The sequence below is a fragment of the Poecilia reticulata genome, linkage group LG13 (genome assembly GCF_000633615.1).
Source record: "Poecilia reticulata strain Guanapo linkage group LG13, Guppy_female_1.0+MT, whole genome shotgun sequence".
Lineage (NCBI taxonomy): Eukaryota > Metazoa > Chordata > Actinopteri > Cyprinodontiformes > Poeciliidae > Poecilia > Poecilia reticulata.
The window spans coordinates 6104621-6126215 of NC_024343.1; the positions used below are offsets into that span (position 1 = coordinate 6104621).

General features: G+C 40.8%; 1 protein-coding gene across 3 annotated transcripts in view; it reads right to left on the bottom strand.

Annotated features, from left to right (window-relative positions):
- The window catches only part of LOC103474295 (alpha-2-macroglobulin-like protein 1), a 38369-nt gene extending 22129 nt beyond the window's left edge, over window positions 1-16240 (bottom strand). The window contains exons 1-13 of one of the 3 annotated variants that reach the window (XM_008425137.2): window positions 15523-16233; window positions 11729-11909; window positions 7235-7391; window positions 6232-6284; window positions 4841-4861; window positions 4239-4407; window positions 4072-4156; window positions 3438-3558; window positions 2859-2973; window positions 2669-2778; window positions 2174-2329; window positions 1632-1868; window positions 1369-1432 (exon numbers count right to left, since the gene is read on the bottom strand). In XM_008425137.2, coding sequence (XP_008423359.1) covers window positions 1369-1432; window positions 1632-1868; window positions 2174-2329; window positions 2669-2778; window positions 2859-2973; window positions 3438-3558; window positions 4072-4156; window positions 4239-4407; window positions 4841-4861; window positions 6232-6284; window positions 7235-7391; window positions 11729-11909; window positions 15523-15608 — 1555 coding nt within the window. In that variant the 5' untranslated portion in view covers window positions 15609-16233. Of the gene's footprint in view, window positions 1-1368; window positions 1433-1631; window positions 1869-2173; window positions 2330-2668; window positions 2779-2858; window positions 2974-3437; window positions 3559-4071; window positions 4157-4238; window positions 4408-4840; window positions 4862-6231; window positions 6285-7234; window positions 7392-11728; window positions 11910-15522 lie in introns of all 3 variants that reach the window. The other 2 variants (XM_008425136.2, XM_008425138.2) reach the window with 2 other exon arrangements.
- Window positions 16241-21595: the final 5355 nt, after the last annotated feature.

The following is a 21595-nucleotide window of genomic DNA, read 5'->3' on the forward strand; positions in this document are numbered from 1 at the left end:
GAAACAATTTCTGCATTCTGATTATTGAAATTTAAAAGTGCTGTGTTGTTCTATCAACCCGTTTCATACCGGACCACTTGCAGCACCGTGTTAACGCTATAAAATGAACGCTCTCTATCATGGTATCACCCATGGAGGGATTTCTTTATTTAAATGGGTTCATTTTTCTGAGGGATACAAAGTCAGGGTATCGTCATTTTCGTAATTACATGTTTATAAGAGCGATTTTCTGTTGTCCTTCCATGGAAGCGGGCAGCTTTCAAACAGAAATAAAACACTTTTTAATACAAGTTGCTGCTTTGACATGGTCACAGAACTGGCAAAACATATGTACAAAAATACCTGACAAAGTGAATCTCAGCAACGTCATCAGCCGATGTAACGCTGAACTGATGCGGTGAAGCTACCAGTAGCTGGAGAGGAGCTGCACCAAGAGCTACAAACACTGAATAGAAGAAGAGCTGCCATCGATACAGTTGCAGCCAAGCATGRTTTAATGTTACACAATACAGTTTTAGCAAGTTGCTCAAAGTCTAAACTAGTATTGTTGTGCATATAAGGTGTAAAGTTTACCTTCGACTAAAAGCCCCCCAGAGGAATCCCAGCTCCCCCCTTTTGTAAAAATTTCCGCCAACGCCCCCTGCCATCCTCTGTACGCATCCTGGGGGGCGGTACCGCCCACGTTGAGAACCGCTATTTTATAGGTTTATGTTTAAGTAAAATGAACATTGTTCTTTTATTGCATGAACTACTGACAATATTTCTCTGAAATAACAAGCAAAAATGTTGCCTTTATTTGCATAAATGTAAGATCCAGTACTTTCAGACCTCAAATAAGGCAAAGAAAGCAAGATCATATTCACTTAGAAACAACAATATTAATGTCTGAACTCAGTTAGAGTTCAGAAATCAATATTTGGTGGAATAACCAGGAGGTTTTCAATGGGGTTCAATGCAGTGAGCTCTTCATTTTATCCAAAGCTGTAACTCATCTTTATCATTTCATTTGTTAAGTTCCCTTTTTCTCATCTGTATGAAGAGAAGGCTTGAAAATGTTCCGGTTAACTTAAGTTAGTAGTAAGGAGGCAGGTTACTGGAACACCTTTGGTGTGTGTGAGAGAGCGACAGAAAAGGAGGTGAAGTGGAGTCCAGTCCCCTCATCACATTAATTACATAAAAAGCTGTAAAATACAAAAAAGCCAACTAAAAAGAACTTCCCCATCGCTTCAGTACCGTGACCCTATTGTCTTCTAGATCAGTCAGCGAAGGTTGGACATGCACTATATGTGTTGCATGTAGCGCATACCCAGTTTTTGTGCCACAGATTGTCACTGAACTTATGCTTTAGAAACTCGATTGGTTTCATACCAGTTCCTGTTGTGACGTTCACTGGGACAGAACCATGACGCATAGTTTCACCTTTGGACAGCACCTACAAAGGGAGAGAATGTAAGAACAGAAAATTCTGTCACTTGGAATTTTTTAATACTGTTGTAGTTATAGTGTATAGTGATATATATGTATAATGGTAAAACAAAAAACCCCTGAAAGAACTGAATAATAAGGTGAACAAAGAAATTTTGGAACATTTTCTTAACATTACTGCAACAGAAACACAATGTGACACATACCAGGTAGAAGAAGTTAAGGACCGTCTGTCCCTCTTTCAGTTCTGTTCCCTGGATGATGTACTGAGCCGTCACAGTTGCATCTCTGTCGCAGGCGAAGCCGTCGCTGATATGCTTGAGCATCAGGAAACTATTGCTCTTGGAATAAGCAGGTGAGATGAACAGGTAGGCCGATCCGTAGTCTGGCCGCCGTAAGTTGGGAACATAAGGTTCGTTTTCCTTCGTATCCTTAGTGAGAACCTGTTCAGTAAGATCAAGAGTTAAATTAGGCCATTACCGAAACATACACCAACATCCAGCCATCTTAGTTCATTCAAGTGAAGGCCAGCAAAGAGTTAAAATAAGCATTTTCATTCAGAAATGGGGACAGAAATCTTGTCATCTAAATTAGTCAGCAAAGGTTGCTCCAGATCCTTCTACAGGTCAACCCACAAATCAGGCAACTGGCCTAACAGACAACAAGGGCAACTGCAATGGTTCAACCAGTTAAATCATCTGAAGCACTTCTACAACAAACAATAACAAACCACAAAAAGTGCACTGACCTTGAGAGAGACAGAGCCCTTCCACTCAGACGTGTTCAGAGAAAACTGAGCAGTGCCTTTTGCGTCTGTCGCGAGCATCATTTTCTTGGAGTCTTCAACAAACAGATAAAGCAGCTCATTGGCAACAGGTTGACTGTCTGGGCCGACCAGCTTGATCTGCAAAAATGAAAGAAAGGTTTTCACAATATTTATTAGTCACCATTCCTAAGGAAGACACCAGAAACTGGTCATAACATCAGAAGTTCGCTCTACTAAGTATAGAATATGATTGTGGCAAAGAGGTTGACTAATCTTGACACTGAAGAAGTAATCAGAAGTAATCCTAAAACTAGCTGATACCAGCTRTATTAAGCTAACTTTTTTATGGCAAACAGTGGGCCACATGTACAAATTGATAATAAATCCACTTTGCAAAAGTTGTTGGACAATTTTAGCTGCATCTCTATTAGCAAAACACCAAAAACATGCTAGCAGGTTTTTGATGGAGCTTTTTACCTTTCCTTCAAATGGTATGCCAGGCTTGTATGCTCCAGGCACATCCTCAAAGGTGATAGTTCTGATCTGACTGCTTAGGCTGGCCGTCCCTGAGCCTTTAAGAACGACCCCTAGACAGTGGCAAACACACGGGTCACTTCCTGGTAGAAACTAGAGAAACAAAACGATACTGGAATCTTAGGGAGCCAACCTGTTCCATCCTCCTCCAACTCAGCATTTAGCTCAAAATGGTCAGAATATGAGAACTTGTTTAGAGCAAACTCTGCCAAGCTCACAGTTTCTGAGGCACATCCACTTTTATCCAGCTGGAACATAAGAAAATATGGGCATACTTTACAGGATTTCTGCAGGTTTCATCAACTCAAACTTAAGACTTTTTACAACAAATATGAATGAAATTTATCATGGCATAAATGTACAACAGAAAATTGCATGTAAGAATGTAAGTAGTATCATATGAGTCACTAGGTGACTTCTATTGCCACTAGGTGTCACTGGTTGCCTGAATGTCATCCAGGCAACCAGTGACACATTTGCAGTTACCCAAGATAAACGCAAAAAAGCTTGCTAGCTAAGTAGCAATGGTATTTTAGCGATAGTAATGATTAACGTATTTAAGACCAAGTTATTTAAAAGCATTTAAGACATTTTAAGGCCTTAACTTCAGGTACACTAATTTAAGACTTATTAAGACACGTGTGCACAGACTGTACTTCAGCAAACATAAAGAAAGGAAGTGATTCTAGTCCATTTCCTCTGAAATACTCACTGTCAAATCAAAGCTCTTGCAAATGTCATTGTCTGGCTCCTCTGAACGCCAGAAAAATAGAAAGTATTTCTTACAAAACTCTGCCTTAACTCTACCAAGAACAGGTTTCCCATAAGTATATCTGCAGACAAAAGACAAAATATAGTGATAAAGAAACAATTTAGTCAGCCACTAAATGCACAAATAAGATGAAAATTGAGATTTCATGCGTTTCATCTGTTGCCTGAGAAACTTTTCTGCCTCTAGCTTCTACAGTGTGGCATTTTAATAGGCCAGAACCACAATGACCAACATTTTTAAGATACATTGTTTTCTATGTGCAGCAGTCATGTTGGATTTTAAGGTCATTGTTGTTAAAGAGACCCTAACTTTCTAAGTATAAATTCTAAAAGAACAAGAACCAAAAACCTTAGTTAGAAATACATCAAGTGTCATTACATGCTGAAGTCGCGTGCATCACAGTTCAGATTTGTATTTTTTTTAATGGACAACCTCCCCAGAAGCCGACRTTAACCTGAGGTTAAGAAGTTTGGAATTTTGGGATAGTATTGTCACATGTTTCATTTAACAAAATGTATTTCAGCAAACAAGAAAACATATGTATATTGCAGGTTGGCACTTAGTGGTCACTCACTTTCCACAGATCTTGAATGTGGTTGTTGTGTCGAGGATGGTGATCACACTGGGCAGGTCCACTTTTACCTCAAACTTAGGCAAAACTGCAACAAAATGAAACCAATGAAACAACAAATTATAGCTCCATCAGCCCTTCTGTTGCTAAAGATCTCCTGAAAAACTCACCGTATTCCTTGATATCGAATGTGTGGGAGATCTCCTCCTCTTGGTCTGTCACAACGCTGATGGTGTAAGTTCCCTGAGCGGCCTCGGGGATGGAGGCGTGTGACAGGTCCAGGATGCCGCCACCAATCGTCTGATTCAGCCACTGGGCGATGCGGTTTGAATTGGGATCCTACACACAGGAATTTCATTAATAGTAATCCTACATAGTATAAATACTTGACCTCATGTTTTTTTTTTTTTTTGTTGTGTTTTTTGTAAATTAAATGCTGCATTATAATTTAACATTAGTTGGTGAGAATTTGAGCTGACAAGTGTTTCTATTTTACATTTCTAAAAATATTTGCCTCTACCATCACGTTTTACTGAGGTTATGTTTAACCGAGTGTTAGGGATGTTGGGGATTTTCCCACACACTCTACCACCTCACTGTGAGATCTGTTAAAGTAAAATGTTAAAGAGATCCACGAGTTTTAACATCAGCCAGACCTGCTGCATTTCAGCCTTTTTTATTGCCTCTTTCCTTTTTCCTGCAGGCAAAACTCCTCAGGGAAAAACTGCAGACTTCAGCAGACATGTCAGCATGGAACTATTTGAGTTCTTACCTGGAGTACCACCTCTTTGTACTAAAAAGAAAGAAAGAAAGAAAGAAAGAAACAAACAAACAAAAAATTAGTTGAAGACAAGAGGAGGTGCACAAAACACACTTAGAGCAATTCTCCAGACTATATCAATCTCAGCTGAAAGGGGTTCCTCTCCTCTGGCAAATACTGCGCTTTTATGGGTCCATGCATGCTTTGATAATTGGATTTTTCTTCTTCAAATCCAAAACCAGGATTGGAAAAAGTTTTATTTGATTTATTTCCCCAATATAAATATCTAAACCAATGGTTAAATTGAAAAGAAAAAAATCAAGTAACATAATAATAGAATCCAGGAAATCCCTTTTTTCCAAGGGAGACCTGGACAAGAAGAACAGCGGTGTACAGCAAACAATTAAAAACGTACAGACAACATTGAAACATTATAATTCAAAAAGAAACTAAAACTCATTTAGTTTACCTTTTGTAGTCAAAATATTTGTTTAAAAAAGATACTTAATGTATTCACAAGACCTAAAGCGCGAGGAGAAGTTTTGAGTGCAATCATTACAAGTTTTGTTTTTCTTAACAGCCGAGAGCCCAGATTCTTTGGACGAAGCAAAGCAAGGGGCTGGTTTTTAGCAGGCTCACATATGTGACAAACCAAATTGTTATTCTGTGCTAAAAATTTTCCACAAAGAAAATCCAACTGCTTAAATATCTGTTTATCTGTTTTCAACCACATCAAGAAAAACTCTTCCTTTAATTTAATACACACACAAAAAAGAGAGAAACATCCATGGACTATTAAACCATCACTGGAGTAAGTTATAGGCCCAAATTATCTAGAACATCTAAAAAATGTTTCCTGTTTTAGATTATTGGTTATTTACAGACCCATGCTTTTCTCTCCGCTCTGATGATATTTTTGAAGACATGAAAAAAAAGGTAAATTCATAAAACCTGCATCCTGTAAGAGTGAAGGGATGACGTCTTTACATTTCCATTTAATTGGACTTATGGAAATAGGAATTTCATGTACACAGCACGCTGCCATGTTCTCATCTCCCTCATTAGAAACGGGGAGAAAAAAAAAGGCCTGTGCCCGTATTGATTCAGATGTTTAGGTCACGCGCAGTGTGCGCCAAATGAACTCTGACAGCGTGTTTATCGCACCACTCCACACACTGCTTCACGCCCACACCGTCTTCCAAAAGCAACAAACAGCCCTGCTTCCGCCTCCCACTCTGCCTGATCCAAAATAGACCCCGCTGCTCGCGTTCGCCGACTGCTCGCAAAAAATCACAACCCATTACCGAGTTCATTCGTCGTAACCCCAACACATTTCACACGGCTGCAGAACAGTGACAAGATGAGAGGCATTACAAAAAAAATAAAATAAAAATAGAACATACCACTCGAACCACAGGGATGAAACTGGCATCCAAAGAGACAATCCGGAATTTGACTTAAAAAGAGAAGAAAGAAATGCTAGATATGAGCAAAACAACAAAGTGAGGGTATAAATAGAACAAAGATTATACAACACATTTTATTTTGAGATGAGAATGAACATAAATGATGTGTATAATCTAATATTATTCTAATAGAAAAGAAAAGGTGGAGTATCTTCTAATAAAATAAAAACAAAAAAATAGTTAAAGGAATCCTTTGAATAATTTGTCTGCTTTAGCCTTTAAAATAATAATTTAAAAAACTTCTTCAAACAAGACATAAATGTAAAACCCAATAAACACATAAGATACTTTTTTCTTTTTAATGTTTCCTGACCTGTACTGGCCACCTTTATGAACATTTTAGGGGCGCCACTGGAAAGAAGATGGGTTGAGTAAAGTCTGGAAATCCAAATATTTTCCATGCTACTGCTTTTATTTTATTTTTTTTATTTCATTCACTTAATGAATATGAATAGTTCAAACAACAAAATAAATCATGAATGTAAAGGAGCAAAAAGAATAAACTTATAATATCTGCTCTCTCGCCATACTTGTTCAAACATAAAGACTTAAAGTCCACGCGTCCAGACTGAAAAGGAATCTTGTGATACAAGATCATTTCTTCTAATAAAGCCAAAGAAATAAGAAATGAGGAAGTGATTAAGAAAATGCAAGGCTTCTTTTTTTTTTTGTTGCCTTGATTAAATTTAAGGTTCATCCAAACCCCTTCGGATGAGAACTGTTGAGGAAACAGTGGTTCTGTGCATTTAGAAACAACTCCCAAACTTGCTAAGTGATGGCTCAGCGTTATGGAGATGCAGCAAAATAGTCCAAAATTATGCTGGTGCAGCTGAATTGCTAAGCAGTGCAGAGACAAAAGCTGAATATTGCTAAATTCAGCATCCAGCTGAAAGCTTCAGAGCTTCCACACATCCAGCACGGCGCGACATTAGACACCCACCAGTCTGTCCAGGTTTGTATATGGGTTTGTCAGTCTGCACAATGTGGATGAAGCCAGGCGGCTCAATGACGATTTTGGTCTTCTTGCTCATGGAGSCGCCCTCACCCGCCAGGGTCACCTGGATGACTGCTACCGTCCTGATTGGTACGGCTGGCACCTGCAACGCCACGAAGTAATACAACATCCAATCAGTTTTGAGACATTCAATATCAATCACAAGCGTCTATGTGTTTTATTGGGCTTTACGGTGCCTATAAGAGATAATCACACACTTGGCAGGTTTACTCTCTTATTGCTTTTACAAATCAATCAGCATCAACAAAATGTGGTTGTGTTGACAAAAACAACTTACAAAAATACCCTTTAAAATCAAATTGAAAACTGATTTCTAGAAAAATGACAATAAAATAAAAATATGTAACATTTAAAAAAAAGAAGAAGAAAAATTGCATAATATTGACTCTGTTTAAAGTGACTGACTTAATTCTGTCACGTGGCGTGTGGTTGAGGTGGTGAGACTGAACGCTGAGACCCAGGTTATGGTGATGATTTAATAAAAAGAGCTCAAACAATCCAACACAGGCGGCACGGAGGAGAGTTTAGCGCACAGCTAATTACCGGTAGCAACTGATAACAGAGGACTGAAAACGAGAGCTAACGCTAACCAGGACTTAACAGTTCGACTGGAGAGCAGAACGTGAGACAACAACTGACTTCCGACGTACACACAACGAGGACCCAAAAAGAGACAAAGAGAACAGGTGGGACTAAATACACTGGGAGGGTAATCACAGGAACGAGACACAGCTGGGATTAATCAACGGGGAAGACGCAGGAACAACAGAGACTCACAGGACAGAAACTGAACACAGAAAAACTTTCATATAAAATACACAGAAACACGGATCATGACAAATTCAACTGAGGTCCTGCCAACTGGTGCTGGACCAGCAAGACAACAAACCCAAGCATTCAGCCTGAGCTGCGCAGAAAAGATTTGAAGACAAGGTGGAGCTTCTCGAGTGGCCCAGTCAAAGCCCAGTCCTTAATATGATAGAAAATGTGTGCTTTTACTTGAAAGCTGATCCCCACCAACCTGACAGAGCTAGAACAGTTCAGGAGGAAGAATGAAGGAGAAGAAGTCTCCATCCATCCATCCATCCATCCATCCATCCATCCATCCATCCATCCATCCATCCATCCATCCATCCATCCATCCATCCATTTTCTTCCGCTTATCCGGGGTCGGGTCGTGGGGGCAGGAAACCCAAGGCGTTCCCAGACCAGCCGAGAGACATAGTCCCTCCAGCGTGTCCTGGGTCTTCCTCGAGGCCTCCTCCCGGTGGGACGTGCCCGGAACACCTCACCAGGGAGGCGTCCAGGAGGCATCCTGACCAGATGCCCGAGCCACCCTGTGGAGGAAACCCATTTCGGCCGTTTGTATCCGTGATCTCGTTCTTTCGGTCATGACCCAAAGCTCATGACCATAGATGAGGATGGGAACGTAGATCGACCGGTAAATCGAGAGCTTCGCTTTTTGACGTGAACAAGATCCCCAGATACTTAAACTCCTCCACTTGAGGCAGGACGACCCCCCTGACCCGGAGAAGGCACTCTACCCTTTTCCGGCTCAAGACCATGGCCTCGGATTTGGAGGCACTGAGCCTCATCCCGGCCTCTTCACACTCGGCTGCGAACCGCTCCAGCGAGAGCTGCAGATCACTATCTGATTAAGCCAACAGGAACCCCATCATCCACAAAAAGCAGAGATGCGATCCTAAGGCCACCAAAACGGATCCCCTCAACACCTCGGCYGCGCCTAGAAATTCTGTCCATGAAAGTAATGAACAGAATCGGTGACAAAGGGCAGCCTTGGCGGAGTCCAACTCTCACCAGAAATGAGCCCGATTCACTGCCAGCAATGCGGACCAGACTCTGACACCGGTCATACAAGGATCTGACAGCCCGTATCAAAGGGCCCAGTACCCCATACTCCCCAGGATTGGCAGACCACCACTACAGTCTGCCAATCCAGGGGAACTGCCCCCGAAGTCCCCATACTCCCGGAGAACCCCCTGGGGACACGGTCGAACGCCTTCTCCAAGTCCACAAAACACATGTAGACTGGTTGGGCAAACTCCCATGAACCCTCCAGGACTCTGCTGAGGGTGTAGAGCTGGTCCAGTGTTCCACGACCAGGACAAAAACCACACTGCTCTTCTTGAATCCGAGGCTCCACTATCCGACGGACCCTCCTCTCCAGGACCCCCGAATAGACCTTACCAGGGAGGCTTAAGAGTGTGACCCCCTGCACACCCTCCGGTCCTCCTTTTTAACAGGGGGACCACCACCCCAGTCTGCTAATCCAGGGGAACTGCCCCGGATGTCCATGCGATATTGCAGAGTCGCGTGAGCCCAACACAACCCTACAACATCCAGAGCCTTAAGGAACTCCGGGCGGATCTCATCCACCCCCGGGGCCCTGCCACCGAGGAGCTTCTCAACCAACTCGGCGACCTCGTCCCCAGAGATTGGAGAGCCCAACCCAGAGTCCCCATGCTCAGCTTCCTCAACAGAAGGCATGTTGGTGGGATTGAGGAGGTCTTTGAAGTATTCCGCCCACCGGCCCACAACGTCCCGAGTTCAGATCAGCAGCACACCATCCCCACTATAAACAGTGTTGGTGCTGCACTGCTTCCCCCTCCTGAGATGCCGGATGGTGGACCAGAATCGCCTCGAAGCCGTAAGGAAGTCTTTCTCCATGACCTCTTCAAACTCCTCCCACGCCCGAGTTTTTGCCTCAGCGACAACCCGAGCTGCATGCCACTTTGTTGCTCACCCATCAGCTGCTTCTGGAGTCCCACAAACCAAAAAGGCCTGATAGGACTCCTTCTTTAGCTTGACAGCATCCCTCACCGAAGGTGTCCACCAACGGGTTCGAGGGTTGCCGTCGCGACAGGCACAGTCAACCTTGCAGCCGCAGCTCCGATATGCTGCCTCAGCAATGGAGGTACGGAACATGGTCCACTCAGACTCCATGTCCGGCCGGGCTCCGTGGGTAAAAGCCCGGCCACCAGGCACTTACCATCGTGCCTCAGCTCCAGGTCTGGCTCCAGAGTGGGGCCCCGGTGATCCGTGTCCGGGCGAGAGAACGCCAGATCCAAAGTTTGTCTCCATCATAAGGGGTCTTAAGGCTGCGCTTTGTCTGGTTCCTCACCTAGGACCTGTCTGCCTTGGGTGTCCCTACCAGGGCATAAAGCCCCAGACAGCATAGCTCCTAGGACCATTGGGACACTCAAACCCCTCCACCAYGATAAGGTGGCAGCCCAAGGAGAGGCTCCAGGAGAGGCTGCCACCGGAGAAGAAGTATGACTGAGACAAACAGACTGCATGCTGGGATTGCAGCCAAAGGAATCTATAAAGGGGTGAATATTTATATAATCACTTGTTTTGCGTGAAATATTAATTCACTGTCATTTTGTAGAATTCAGCTTTCACTTTGACATAATGAAAAAAAATTGTTGTTGTCATTGTTGATCAATTTGTAAAAGCAATAAAAAAGGATAACACATCCAGGGGGCTGAATACTTTTATAGACCCTGTAGATAGAGTATACTTCTGAAACCAGTTGGTCGCACTGGATATTATTTAAAGGCGTCAGTGTAAAGGAGGTTTCACAATTATTTAACTTTTACGGATTTGACCATTTTCCTTCCACTTCACAACTGAGTCATTACTTTGTGTTTGTCCGTCACATAAAACCCAAGAAAATCAGTTTCACATTACAACCACATTTTGATTGTAATATGATAAAATCTGAAAGGGAAAGAATGAGGGGAATAGGCGTGCCTTGTAAAACACAGGATAATAACTGAATGAAAGCAGAGTAAATTGAGCTTCATATGCAAAAAAAACGGATCTTTCCCAACAATTTAATTAGAAAACTTGTTCACTGTGTGCCTGCGCTTGCCAGTAAAGCTGCTATTGCGTAACTGCGAACTGAAACTTCTTCCAGGAAAGTGTTTCAAGGGGATTTTTTTCCACATGCGTGCATGCTGAGGGTACAGGACAGTAGGTGTTCTTCAGAAGAATGCAGGTAGAAGGCTAATCCTCTGGCAGAAAGCCGTCTGCGCTTGGCTGCAAACGTGAAAAAACTCTAACGAAGACTTGTTGTTGTTGCAGAGCAGATTAGAAGCAGGCTCAAGGCTTTCCTCATCAATATGAAGCAAGGCCTGCGAGCCGCAAGCTAAGAGGAACCAGAGAATTCCCGGACTGAACCCCACCGCTGACAGCCTGAGTTATGGTGCTACCTAATGAGGAGCGTAATGATGCCAAGATCCGCAGCATTCTGTGACCAAACAATGAGAGGATGAGGGGAGGAGAGCACACTGTGTTTAAAAACATCATCAATGCATTAAATGTTTTGGAAAAATTCAGAGTTCTGCTCAATTTTGCAGGGAAAAAAATGGCCATCAGACAGAAAGGCAAGCTGACCCGGAAGCTGAGGCAGTGATAGAACTCCTCAGAGACGGTCGCCTCCAGGATGACGCTGCTGGAGGAATCCACAGTCAGGGAGACGGTGAGAGAGAGGCGTTCAGCGGTGTTCTGGACATGAGCACACAGGGTCGCCTGTTTCCCTCCAGTCACACGGGAGCTAACAGTCACTGCATAGATACTGGAGTGGTAAAAAAAAAAAAAAGGTTACTTAGTGTAACTGATTTAAAATGTCTCCCAAACTTTTCTAATTTGAACAGATATGTCAGCCAAGATAAAATGGCATTCAGATATTTATTTAATGCTGTGAAAGTTAGACCCTGAAACAGGAAACATTTGAGATTACACACCAATGTTGGACAGTGTCTGTGTCTCCAATGAAAACAAAAGGTTTTTGCTTTAGGACAATGTGCTGATTTAAACAAAAAGGCTTTTGAATGCATAGAATCTGTGTCAGAACAAACTTCAGCTGAAGGAGTTGTTCTCACTGTTTTCTTTTACAGACATTTTAAAAGATGTTGCAGAAATGCATTAGCAAAATATTTAAAAAGTGGTAGCTGTATCTATCTAATAAAAGTGTTCAAGGTCAAATCTCTGTTAAGCAGTCAAGTTTTTCTATTCAGAAATCTTTATTAAAAAAGCTGCTTGTTCTTGAGTTAATGAAGGTCATATAAAGTTTAGAGGTCTGTAGCTACTGGACTCTGCAGAAAGTTGATGACCATTGGTTTTCCATTGCCTACCACTTTGTGGCTGGATTTCTGCGTTTCCCCAATTGCTTTAACTTTGTTATAACACCACCAACTGCTGACTGTGGAATACTTAATAGTGATGGCTGCCTTGAAAGTGACATGATCCTCCACAAAAGTTTCCACTAGCTTGCAACTTTATAAACCTGTGTATATGAAAGTGAAAATAGTGCGCCTTTTTCATAAAAAATGCTGACTGTCAGATAACCTTAATTCCTTCATATTTAAATTCAAGTTAACCAAACCATCTTACGCCAAATCTTTTTGAAAAGTGGTCTTAATCCATAGATCTGTAGGATTAGTGAAGATCTTTTCCTTCTTGAGACTTCATTTAAAACACACTACAAAGTTTATTTCAACTGCTCTGCCAAATACCTCTTAACTCTCACCACTGCTGCGTTACTCTGAGCAGTGCCACGGCAACAGAGAAAGCCCTTTGTAACACGCCTCTACAAGTGTTTGGTTAAGACTGGTTCAAACCAATGTGTTTGGTCCCAGTAATGCAGGAAACTATAGACTCTATAGGGACGAAAGCACAAACAGAGGTTGTCTTTAAGCTTCAGCTAAAAAGACAAGAAAGAACAAAGTCTTAGTCAATGAGGCCTTTTATCCTTAAAAGGTGTGACCTATGGTCTTTCCAATCTTTTTTCCTAAAACACTTTTTGATCCAAAGAGATGACACATGGTTGGTAATCAATAAAGCCATTTTACATCACCCCAAACATGAAAAAAATGAATCAAATGTGCTGCCACTTTATATATCATGTTTATTTGAACAAAGGGTACTTCATCCAACCATCTTGACTGGAAGTTCAATGCAACTCAGCTTTGAATGCCCTCCAGTGTCAACTAGGTATTAGCTAAATCTCTTGAAATACCAAGTGCCCCTGCAAGTCAGGAACCGAGCACTCACCGATCACACATTGAAGAGAACAAAAACTTCATCAGTGCACTGCATAATGAGGCAGTAAATCATGTAGCAAATCATATTGTTATGATATTTGCATAGAATCTACATACATTTCATAGCAGTGGGAATTGTGTTACATGTTACATCTTTGAGTTGGAACCTTATTGCATCCAAATTTAGTTTTTTCTTAAACATTTTTGGAAGGTTTGTTATCTCTCCAAGAATATTTATAATCTGATACACGGAACGCAAACCGCTGTTATAGCTGAAAGGGAAACAAACAAATCGACACAATTCAATGTTTTCAGGGTGCTACTGAAATGCTAACGCTATCCAAGCAGCTAGCACTTATTGGATCAGTCCACGTAAGCACAAACATTTTAACCACAATGATAATGTGAAAGATGATATCAGATGAAACTGGCATGTGTTCTATAAAATTATGCAGTTATGTTAAATGTTTTATTACATTTTGTGAAAAAAGCACAAACATTATGATTAGACAACATCTACTCTTCTCTGGTTGCAGTCTACTTTAAAGAAATCTCTTGTGCCTCATCATTTGGTCATGCCTGAACTCTGATTGCTAGAGCAGATTAAAAAAAAGCTGGGATTTCTTGTTTTATTACTGGGGAACTACTGTACTAAATAGGCCAGCTGTCTCATTGCAACTCATTTTAACTGTGCATAGTGAAACTCTTGACTCAACAACACGCTTGTTTTCTGTGCAGTTTTAGAGATGGCTGAGCAGAGCCTGAATATCCCAAGCGTAAACAGCACACAGTGCAAACTAAGCTCTGAGGAGAACTTGGCTTTCTGTATTTCTGTTGACCTAATGGGGTATCTATAGAAATGCACTTTGACATGGTGAATCTTGCAAAGATATGAATTTAATAGATGTCTGTTGGTTCATAACACATAAGACGCACAAAATGTCAGTCGTTGCACCAATCAGTTGGCGATTGGTGATTGAAATTAAAAGATTTTTCCTAATCAGCAGGTGAACTACTCAAAAGTCACATTTCTGGCCCTTCTGTTCAATAAAGGCAACAGTGAAAAATCCCATGGTCAATGAACACATTAACAATCAGAATGTACTTTGATGAACTTTAAGAACCTCATTTTAAATACATCATTAACCGATAGATTGAAAGGTAAATGTTAGAGACTTTTGTTCTTATTAATAAAAAACAAACATTTAAGTTTTTTTGATTTACTGGATGTAAACCAACAACTTTACAAACTGCTTATTCTTGTTTCTTTTATAGTTAACAATTAATGCATTTAACTGTTAAATGAGACTGTGACACATTTGTGTCATGATACAGTGTTTAGAACTTAAGAAAAATGGTATTAGTATTATTTATGCTTGCACAAGATATGATAAACTTACAAGCTGCCTGAACTTATGTCAGCAAGATTTAGCTCAGTTGTGGGTATAAATGAGGGGTAAAAGTTTGTCTAAGTGGCTAAACATATTTTTGTAGCAAAGACTTTTAGAATGGTGTTTCAAACTTATTAGATTGTATTATATATATTATATATATTAATAATATTTCACTCAAGGAAGTCTTTTGATGGCATAATAATGCATTGAAGGTTACGACTCTACTGTTAAACATAAGCCCAAATTAGGAGGTCATTTAAGAGGTTAAGACACAATGGTTTCAGAATAATAATTATGATTTATTTTAGGTTGCATTTGCGTGCCTTCAGAAAATGTACTAGGTACTCACTGGCCCAGTTTGTTGCGTGTTTAACTACAACAGTGTTCCATTTAAAACCAGAATATACTAATGAGATACTTACATTTACCCCCATCCCTCAACTTACAAAATGTTGCAATATTTAGCATTTCCCTTTTAACAGACAAAAAAAGTGGACTGAGTAAATTTTGGAGTACAACTTGTTAAAGTCGTTGGAAAAAGCGTCGAGGCCTCGGGACTCTACAGGGTCGCTATCAGAAGAAACAAAACACAAACTGCCTGCSGCGAGCTAAAACTCCCGTTTTCCTCCTGTTTGGTCACGTGCACCTGGTTATCTGCAAACTCCAGCGCGTGAGTTCGTCTCTACTCTGCAGTGCCAACTTCTGTTGCCATAACAACCTGCGGCAGTTGGTTTCCAAGTTTTTTACTCACGTTTCGTTCAGGTTGGCCGACGTCGCAGTCAGCAGCAGAGCTGAGGCGAACATGGCAGCGGCCAGGACTCGGAGGACAGGTGCCATGTCTGCGGCGCGAGACGACCCGACCGGACCGGAGTCTCGAGGAGCAACGGGGAAATTGAAGAGGACGGAGGAGGATCTTCCAGCCTTCGGTCCCTGCTGTGGCCTGTCAGACGGGGTGTTGGCTGCTCTGAGCTGTCCTCACTGTGGTGGCGGTGCTGTTTTATAACACCGAACCTCCCTCCAGCTATTACCCCCCTTCTTCTGGGTCACTCCCCCAAAGTTCGTTGGACATTTGCAGCCTCCTCCCCTTCCCAAAAGGAGAGTAAGGAGGCCACCTTTCCAATTTCTTAAGAATTCCTGTAAAAAGCCAACATCTTCCCCTAAGCAAGAAAGAAAGAAAAAAAAGTGGGTGGAAAGGTGAAAACACAATAAGAACCATGATGACCATGCCAAGTTTTTACTAGACTGGTTTGTCAACATCTGAATCTGGCCCCTTGGAGCCTGGCCTGAGGGATCCATGTAATGATACTTTTAGCAACTTGCCTGTCAGTGGAGAATCTCTGGCTCTTGTACATGGAGATGTTTGGGCTTGAAGAGCCTTTGTAGAGGCTTCATCACCTGCTCAAAGTAAACATTATTCAGACTTTGCCTAAGGCCCTTTTCTGCTTATGGGGCCTTAAACAGAAAATAATTTAGAGGCAACTCTTTCTGTTAAGAACATGACCACCCAACACAGACTGGGTGGAATCTGGGTGAGAGAGGAAAGTTTATCTGGCTGATCGCTGATAACTGGTTATTATTTGCTGAGATTTGTGAACAAACCGAGCTCAAACACAGAGATTAAACTCATTGCATCAGATTGTAGCCATGGTAACACATATCAAACTACGAAGATTATTCCTTGAACGTTTACAAAATAAACTTGCCAAATAAATATTCAAATGTTACACAATTACATTTAATTTAATTTGTCTCTGCTGAAAAAGCTTAATTGCATTCTCATTCTCAAAAAAAAAAAAATGAATACAGCTGTGTTAAAGCTGTCTGTGTCCACTGTATTTAGGGGGTCCGTGACAGTCTGGGAGCTCTAAGAAACTGCTTTGTTTGCTTATGCCTTGGGCCGGCTCTGTTCAGGCTCCTCCAGATGCCGGAAAACTGGAACCCAGTGAGTAAAACCTGATTTGGTGTTTTGGGAATACAAATTCCCTTTAACTTTTATTTGAACTCTTGTGCTCAGTGGACACAACAGAGAGATGCATCTATAGTGTTTAAAGTTTGATTGGAAGTTTGATTCCTGTATGATTGGCACCAATATTGTGTTTATTATGGAAGAATTTTCTTTCTGTGGTAGATTTCAGTGTAATAAATTTGAAAGGCTCTAGGATAAAGGGAAAAGATTCAGTCTGCTAAATATCCAGAATTTGTCTGATCCTCTGTGCCATTTGAATTTAAATTTGCAATTTTTCCCTGTGATATCAGGAGTCATCCCTCCTCCTTTTTCTTGATGTAATTATGTTTTATTTTGGTTTTTTTCCATTAATGAAAGTTCTGAAGACCTTGAATTTAAAAATATACATATTGGGAACCAGCATATACATTTTAATAGAGAAATGTATATTTTTTTAAAAAACAAAACATCAATCTAGCTGCTAAAAAAATGGCCTAATAAATTCTTTGTCTTTTGGAAAATTTTATTCAAAGGATATTTATAAAACTCCATTGAAGTCTTTATTCGAAAGCCAACGTTTTGCAGGTAGACAAACCAAAGTCGGCCTATATGTTTGCTTCTCTGCATCCCAACCTGATCCAGCCAATGACGAGCAGTCAGTGAAAAGCTTTAGCGCACAAATGAAGGACTCTGGCACAAAACAAGGTACAGCAAGGACGACTACAGACGAGGTTTGCAGTCCAGCGGGATGCAGGAAAGGTTAAACATGACAAGAATTCCTCCCAGGATATTAAATCTCTTCTGTCTCTGACATGACACACATCTTCCCTTCATTCCTGAGAGAGGAGAGGAGGCAGAATACAGATAAGCAGAGAGCAATTTGCACAACACAGACATTATTTGGTCTGACGCCGCTGGAAGAAAAATCACCTGAAATCAGGTTGTGGTAGGTTGTTTTTTGTCTTTAATTCATTTCAGGTTAGTGACGTTGAGAGCCTGTTTGACTGAAGGCACTGCGGTGACAGTCTTTTATCTGCTTTTATCTTTTGTCTCCTCCTCTCTTTGATCTCTGCTGCTACAAGTCATTTGAATTCAATACTAAATGGAAAAGAAATTATTACATATTTTCCTTTTCGGCAATCTGCTTTTGCTTTATTCTTCATTCTTCTGCTGGTATGGCTAATGAAGAGTTCCTCGCTTATACCGTTGATGTCTTACGTCATTCTAAAGAGGCTCATGGTACAACCTGATTTAAAGCTCCCCACTGAGCAGGGCCACTTTTGCAGCACAGGCAATTTCTGGAACGCTTCACAGAGAGCCGACGCATCACATACATTGGCAATTGGGTAAAATCAGGTCCGGTTGTTTAAAACTTCAACAGAGTCAACTCCTCAAACAAGCAATCACTTTTCAGTAACCAGTGGTCCAGACCCTCTGGACAAAGTAAACCGAAGAGCAAGGAGCTGATTACTACTAGTCTATCTCATCCTTCCCTTTTCTGTTTATTTGAGCTTCTAATAGTGTCTCAGATAAATGCCTTCAGCAAAACCATGACTAATACAAATCTTTCCCATTTTTGCTCCTTGCGTTTTAAAATGCAGTTATTCAAAAATGCAGAAAAGCGTGGGTGAGTGTGCCAGCTCAGAGTAGAAGAAATCCAGACTCCTTCCCTTCTTTAAACTCCAGCGCAGAGCAGATACTCACAGTCTGGAAGTCAAAAGTTCAGACGTTTTTTTCTTTCCTCCTGGTTTTTTTCTTTGCTGTGAACCACGCTATAGGAATAAACTTAAATACATTTTTAAAAAAACGACACAGTATGAACAACTCTCACTGTTGGTTTTTTTTTTTTATTGATTGATGGACAAGACAGCATTTACACAGTAATCTCAACTCAGCAGTCATTTTTATGCTGACTGGAGAATTGAATGCTTGATTTCTTTAATTTAGGGTGCACAAGTCATATTCACACATGCCTTGTATCTTAAACGTAAATGTTAAATGTGTTTAGGAGAATCACAAAACAACACAGATGAATGGATGTACAGTCAGGTGGAATGTTTGCTCACTGGAGAAATACTAATCGGAGTCCAACTTGTGCATTACTGTATGTTTCCTAAGCTTGGTTTATGTAATGCTAGGCAGTAAACTGTCAGATCGGATTCTACAGAACCTTCAGTAAGAAGTACAGTAATGTGTAAACAAACCACCCACCACACAGACCCTCAGTAAACTGGGCTACAGACTGTCACTACTGTTACTATGCAAGAGGTAGAGCACATCATTCTCAAACAAGATAAATATTCTAGTTTGAGAATACTCAAACATTCCCTTTAAGATACTTAAAATATGTTTTTTGGACTTATTGGACCCAGAGGAGGAGGAGCAGAGCAGAGAGCTCCCGGGAAGCTGACGTAAGACGTGACTATCGCTGTTCTGGAGGAGTCAACTATTCATTTATATTTGCAACTGATAGAAAAGATTCGTTTATGTCCAAAATCTAAAGAGAACATTGAAGTTTAATCACATGATGAGTGTTACTGTTTTAAAGTTTCAACAAAAATGTGGCTGCATCCTGCCTGGTCAGATCTTTCCAGAATGTTTAAGATATATTTATTCTAAAACTGTTTTGAGTGCAGTTTACATTTCTTTAAAAATCTTTTTAAAAAAAACAACAAAAAAAACAGCAAAGACAAAACAAAAACATAGTTCTAGATATTTTTGTAAATGTCTAAAAAACAAACATTTTCAAAATTTGTTTGTCCACGAGAATCTGTACCATTTACCATGACACTTAATTACATATTTCTGGCAGCTTATATTGTTGATTTGACCTATTTTGCCATGAAAATGTTTTTTGTAATTATTGAGAAAGGAGAAGGTTTATACGATTTGCTCCTCCTCCTGCTCACGTTTTACTCGTCTTTAGTAAGGGTGGTAGGAGAATGGGTTTGTAAATTAATGATTAGAATTGCTAAATCAAGTGAATAAACTGATTGATTCATTCATTCATTGGTACTTCTGCAACGTGATTGGAGTCCACCTGTGATCAAATCAGTGGACAGAGCATTATTTGGAATAGAACACATGAATATGAATAAGCAAAGAAACCAAACAAGGAAGTCAAAGGACTTATCTCTTGTAGTCCAGGATTTAACTGTGCCACAGCACAAATCTCGGGAGAGATTGAATGTCATGAATAGAACGGTTGTTTCCATTACTTGGAAATGGATGAAGGTTGAAACCACCCGGATCCTCCGTAGATCTGACTAAAACAAGTAACCGGGGAAGAATGGCCTTAGCCAGAAACCTGATCAAATACATGATGGTCACCAAGGCAGAGTTCCAGTTTCCTCTTGGAGAGTAAACTACTGCCAATGTACCAATCAGGACTTTCTGGCAGAGTGAGCAGATGGKAGCCACTCCTCATCGATAGCATTTGATAAGCTGCTTAAATTTAACAGAAACACACATTTGATATTGGGAGAGCAGGAGAAAGTTTTTGTTCTTATGAAACAAAAATAAAACTTTTGTTTTATGTTTATAGGATATTAGATTGTTCTCATATCTGGAGAAAAACTGTTATCATTTAAAAGGGCAGTAGTGTATTGTCCAGGCAGATGGTGCCATTTTATAGCACAATTAAGTAACTTTCTACTGTAGTGGGAAAATGTTAAGGTTACTATGATTATTAGCTGAATCATTGCATAGAAGTATTAAGATTCTTGTGTGATGCATGAGCTCATGAAAAAGACTTCTGAAGGACTTTAGTTTCTCTGGCCTTAACATTACAATGAAGTCACTGAATTGTTTCTTTATGTCTTATGGCTCCTAGTGTTGCTGTCTGTCTGCTATCTGTTCTGTAACCAAGTAGTTTATCAAACTATGCGATTGGAATGAACCTCTCCCTATAAAAGTGTAAGTTGTGTTTTGCTCCAGGCTCTTTCTCCTGATTGCGATCAGTGAGCAGAGACTTCGAATACTGTAGATTAGCGGTTCTCAACGTGGGCGGTACCGCCCCCCAGGGGCCGTTCAGAGGACGGCAGGGGGTGCTGGTGGACATTTTTACAAAAGGGGGGCGCTGGGATACCTTTGGGGGGCGTTTGGTCGAAGGTAAACTTTACATCTTAAATGCACAACAATGCCAGTTTARACTTTGAGCAACTTGGTAAAACTGTATTGTGTAACATTAAACCATGCTTGGCTGCAACTGTATCGATGGCAGCTCTTCTTCTTCTATTCAGTGTTTGTAGCTTCTGTTAGCTTCTTGGCTAACAGAAGCAGGAGAGCTCCGTTCTCCTGCTACTGGTAGCTAAAATCACGATAGCCTCACTGTGTATCCCTCTGAAAAATGAACCTATGTAAATCAAGAAATCTCTCCATGGGTGATGCCACGATAGAGAGCGTTCATTTTATAGCGTTAACACGGTGCTGTAAGTGGTCCGGTATGAAACGGGGGTGAKAGAACAACACAGCACTTTTAAATTTCAATAATCAGAATGCAGAAATTGTTTCCGTWGTTTTAAAAGGTTTATGTCAGTCTGCCTTTTCCCCATCGATACGCTTCCCGACCGCCCTGCAACTTAGGGGGTAAAAAAGAAAAACATTCACATTGTGCAAAACTCTGAAACAGGAGAAGCGGGACGTAAAACGGAGCGACAAACTAGATGTGAATTATGGCATAAAAACAGAGAATCCGACGCTGAACAGTGAAAAAATCAACACATGATGTGAAACACATCATGTGTTGATCAGGCAGTGCAGCAGGTGATGAGTGAAGATTACTGATGGTGAGCGTCAATAAACGATAAAATAAATCTAACAACAGGAAAGAAACTAAAGTGGACATAGCAATAAACCAAGAGAGGATAATACTAATCAA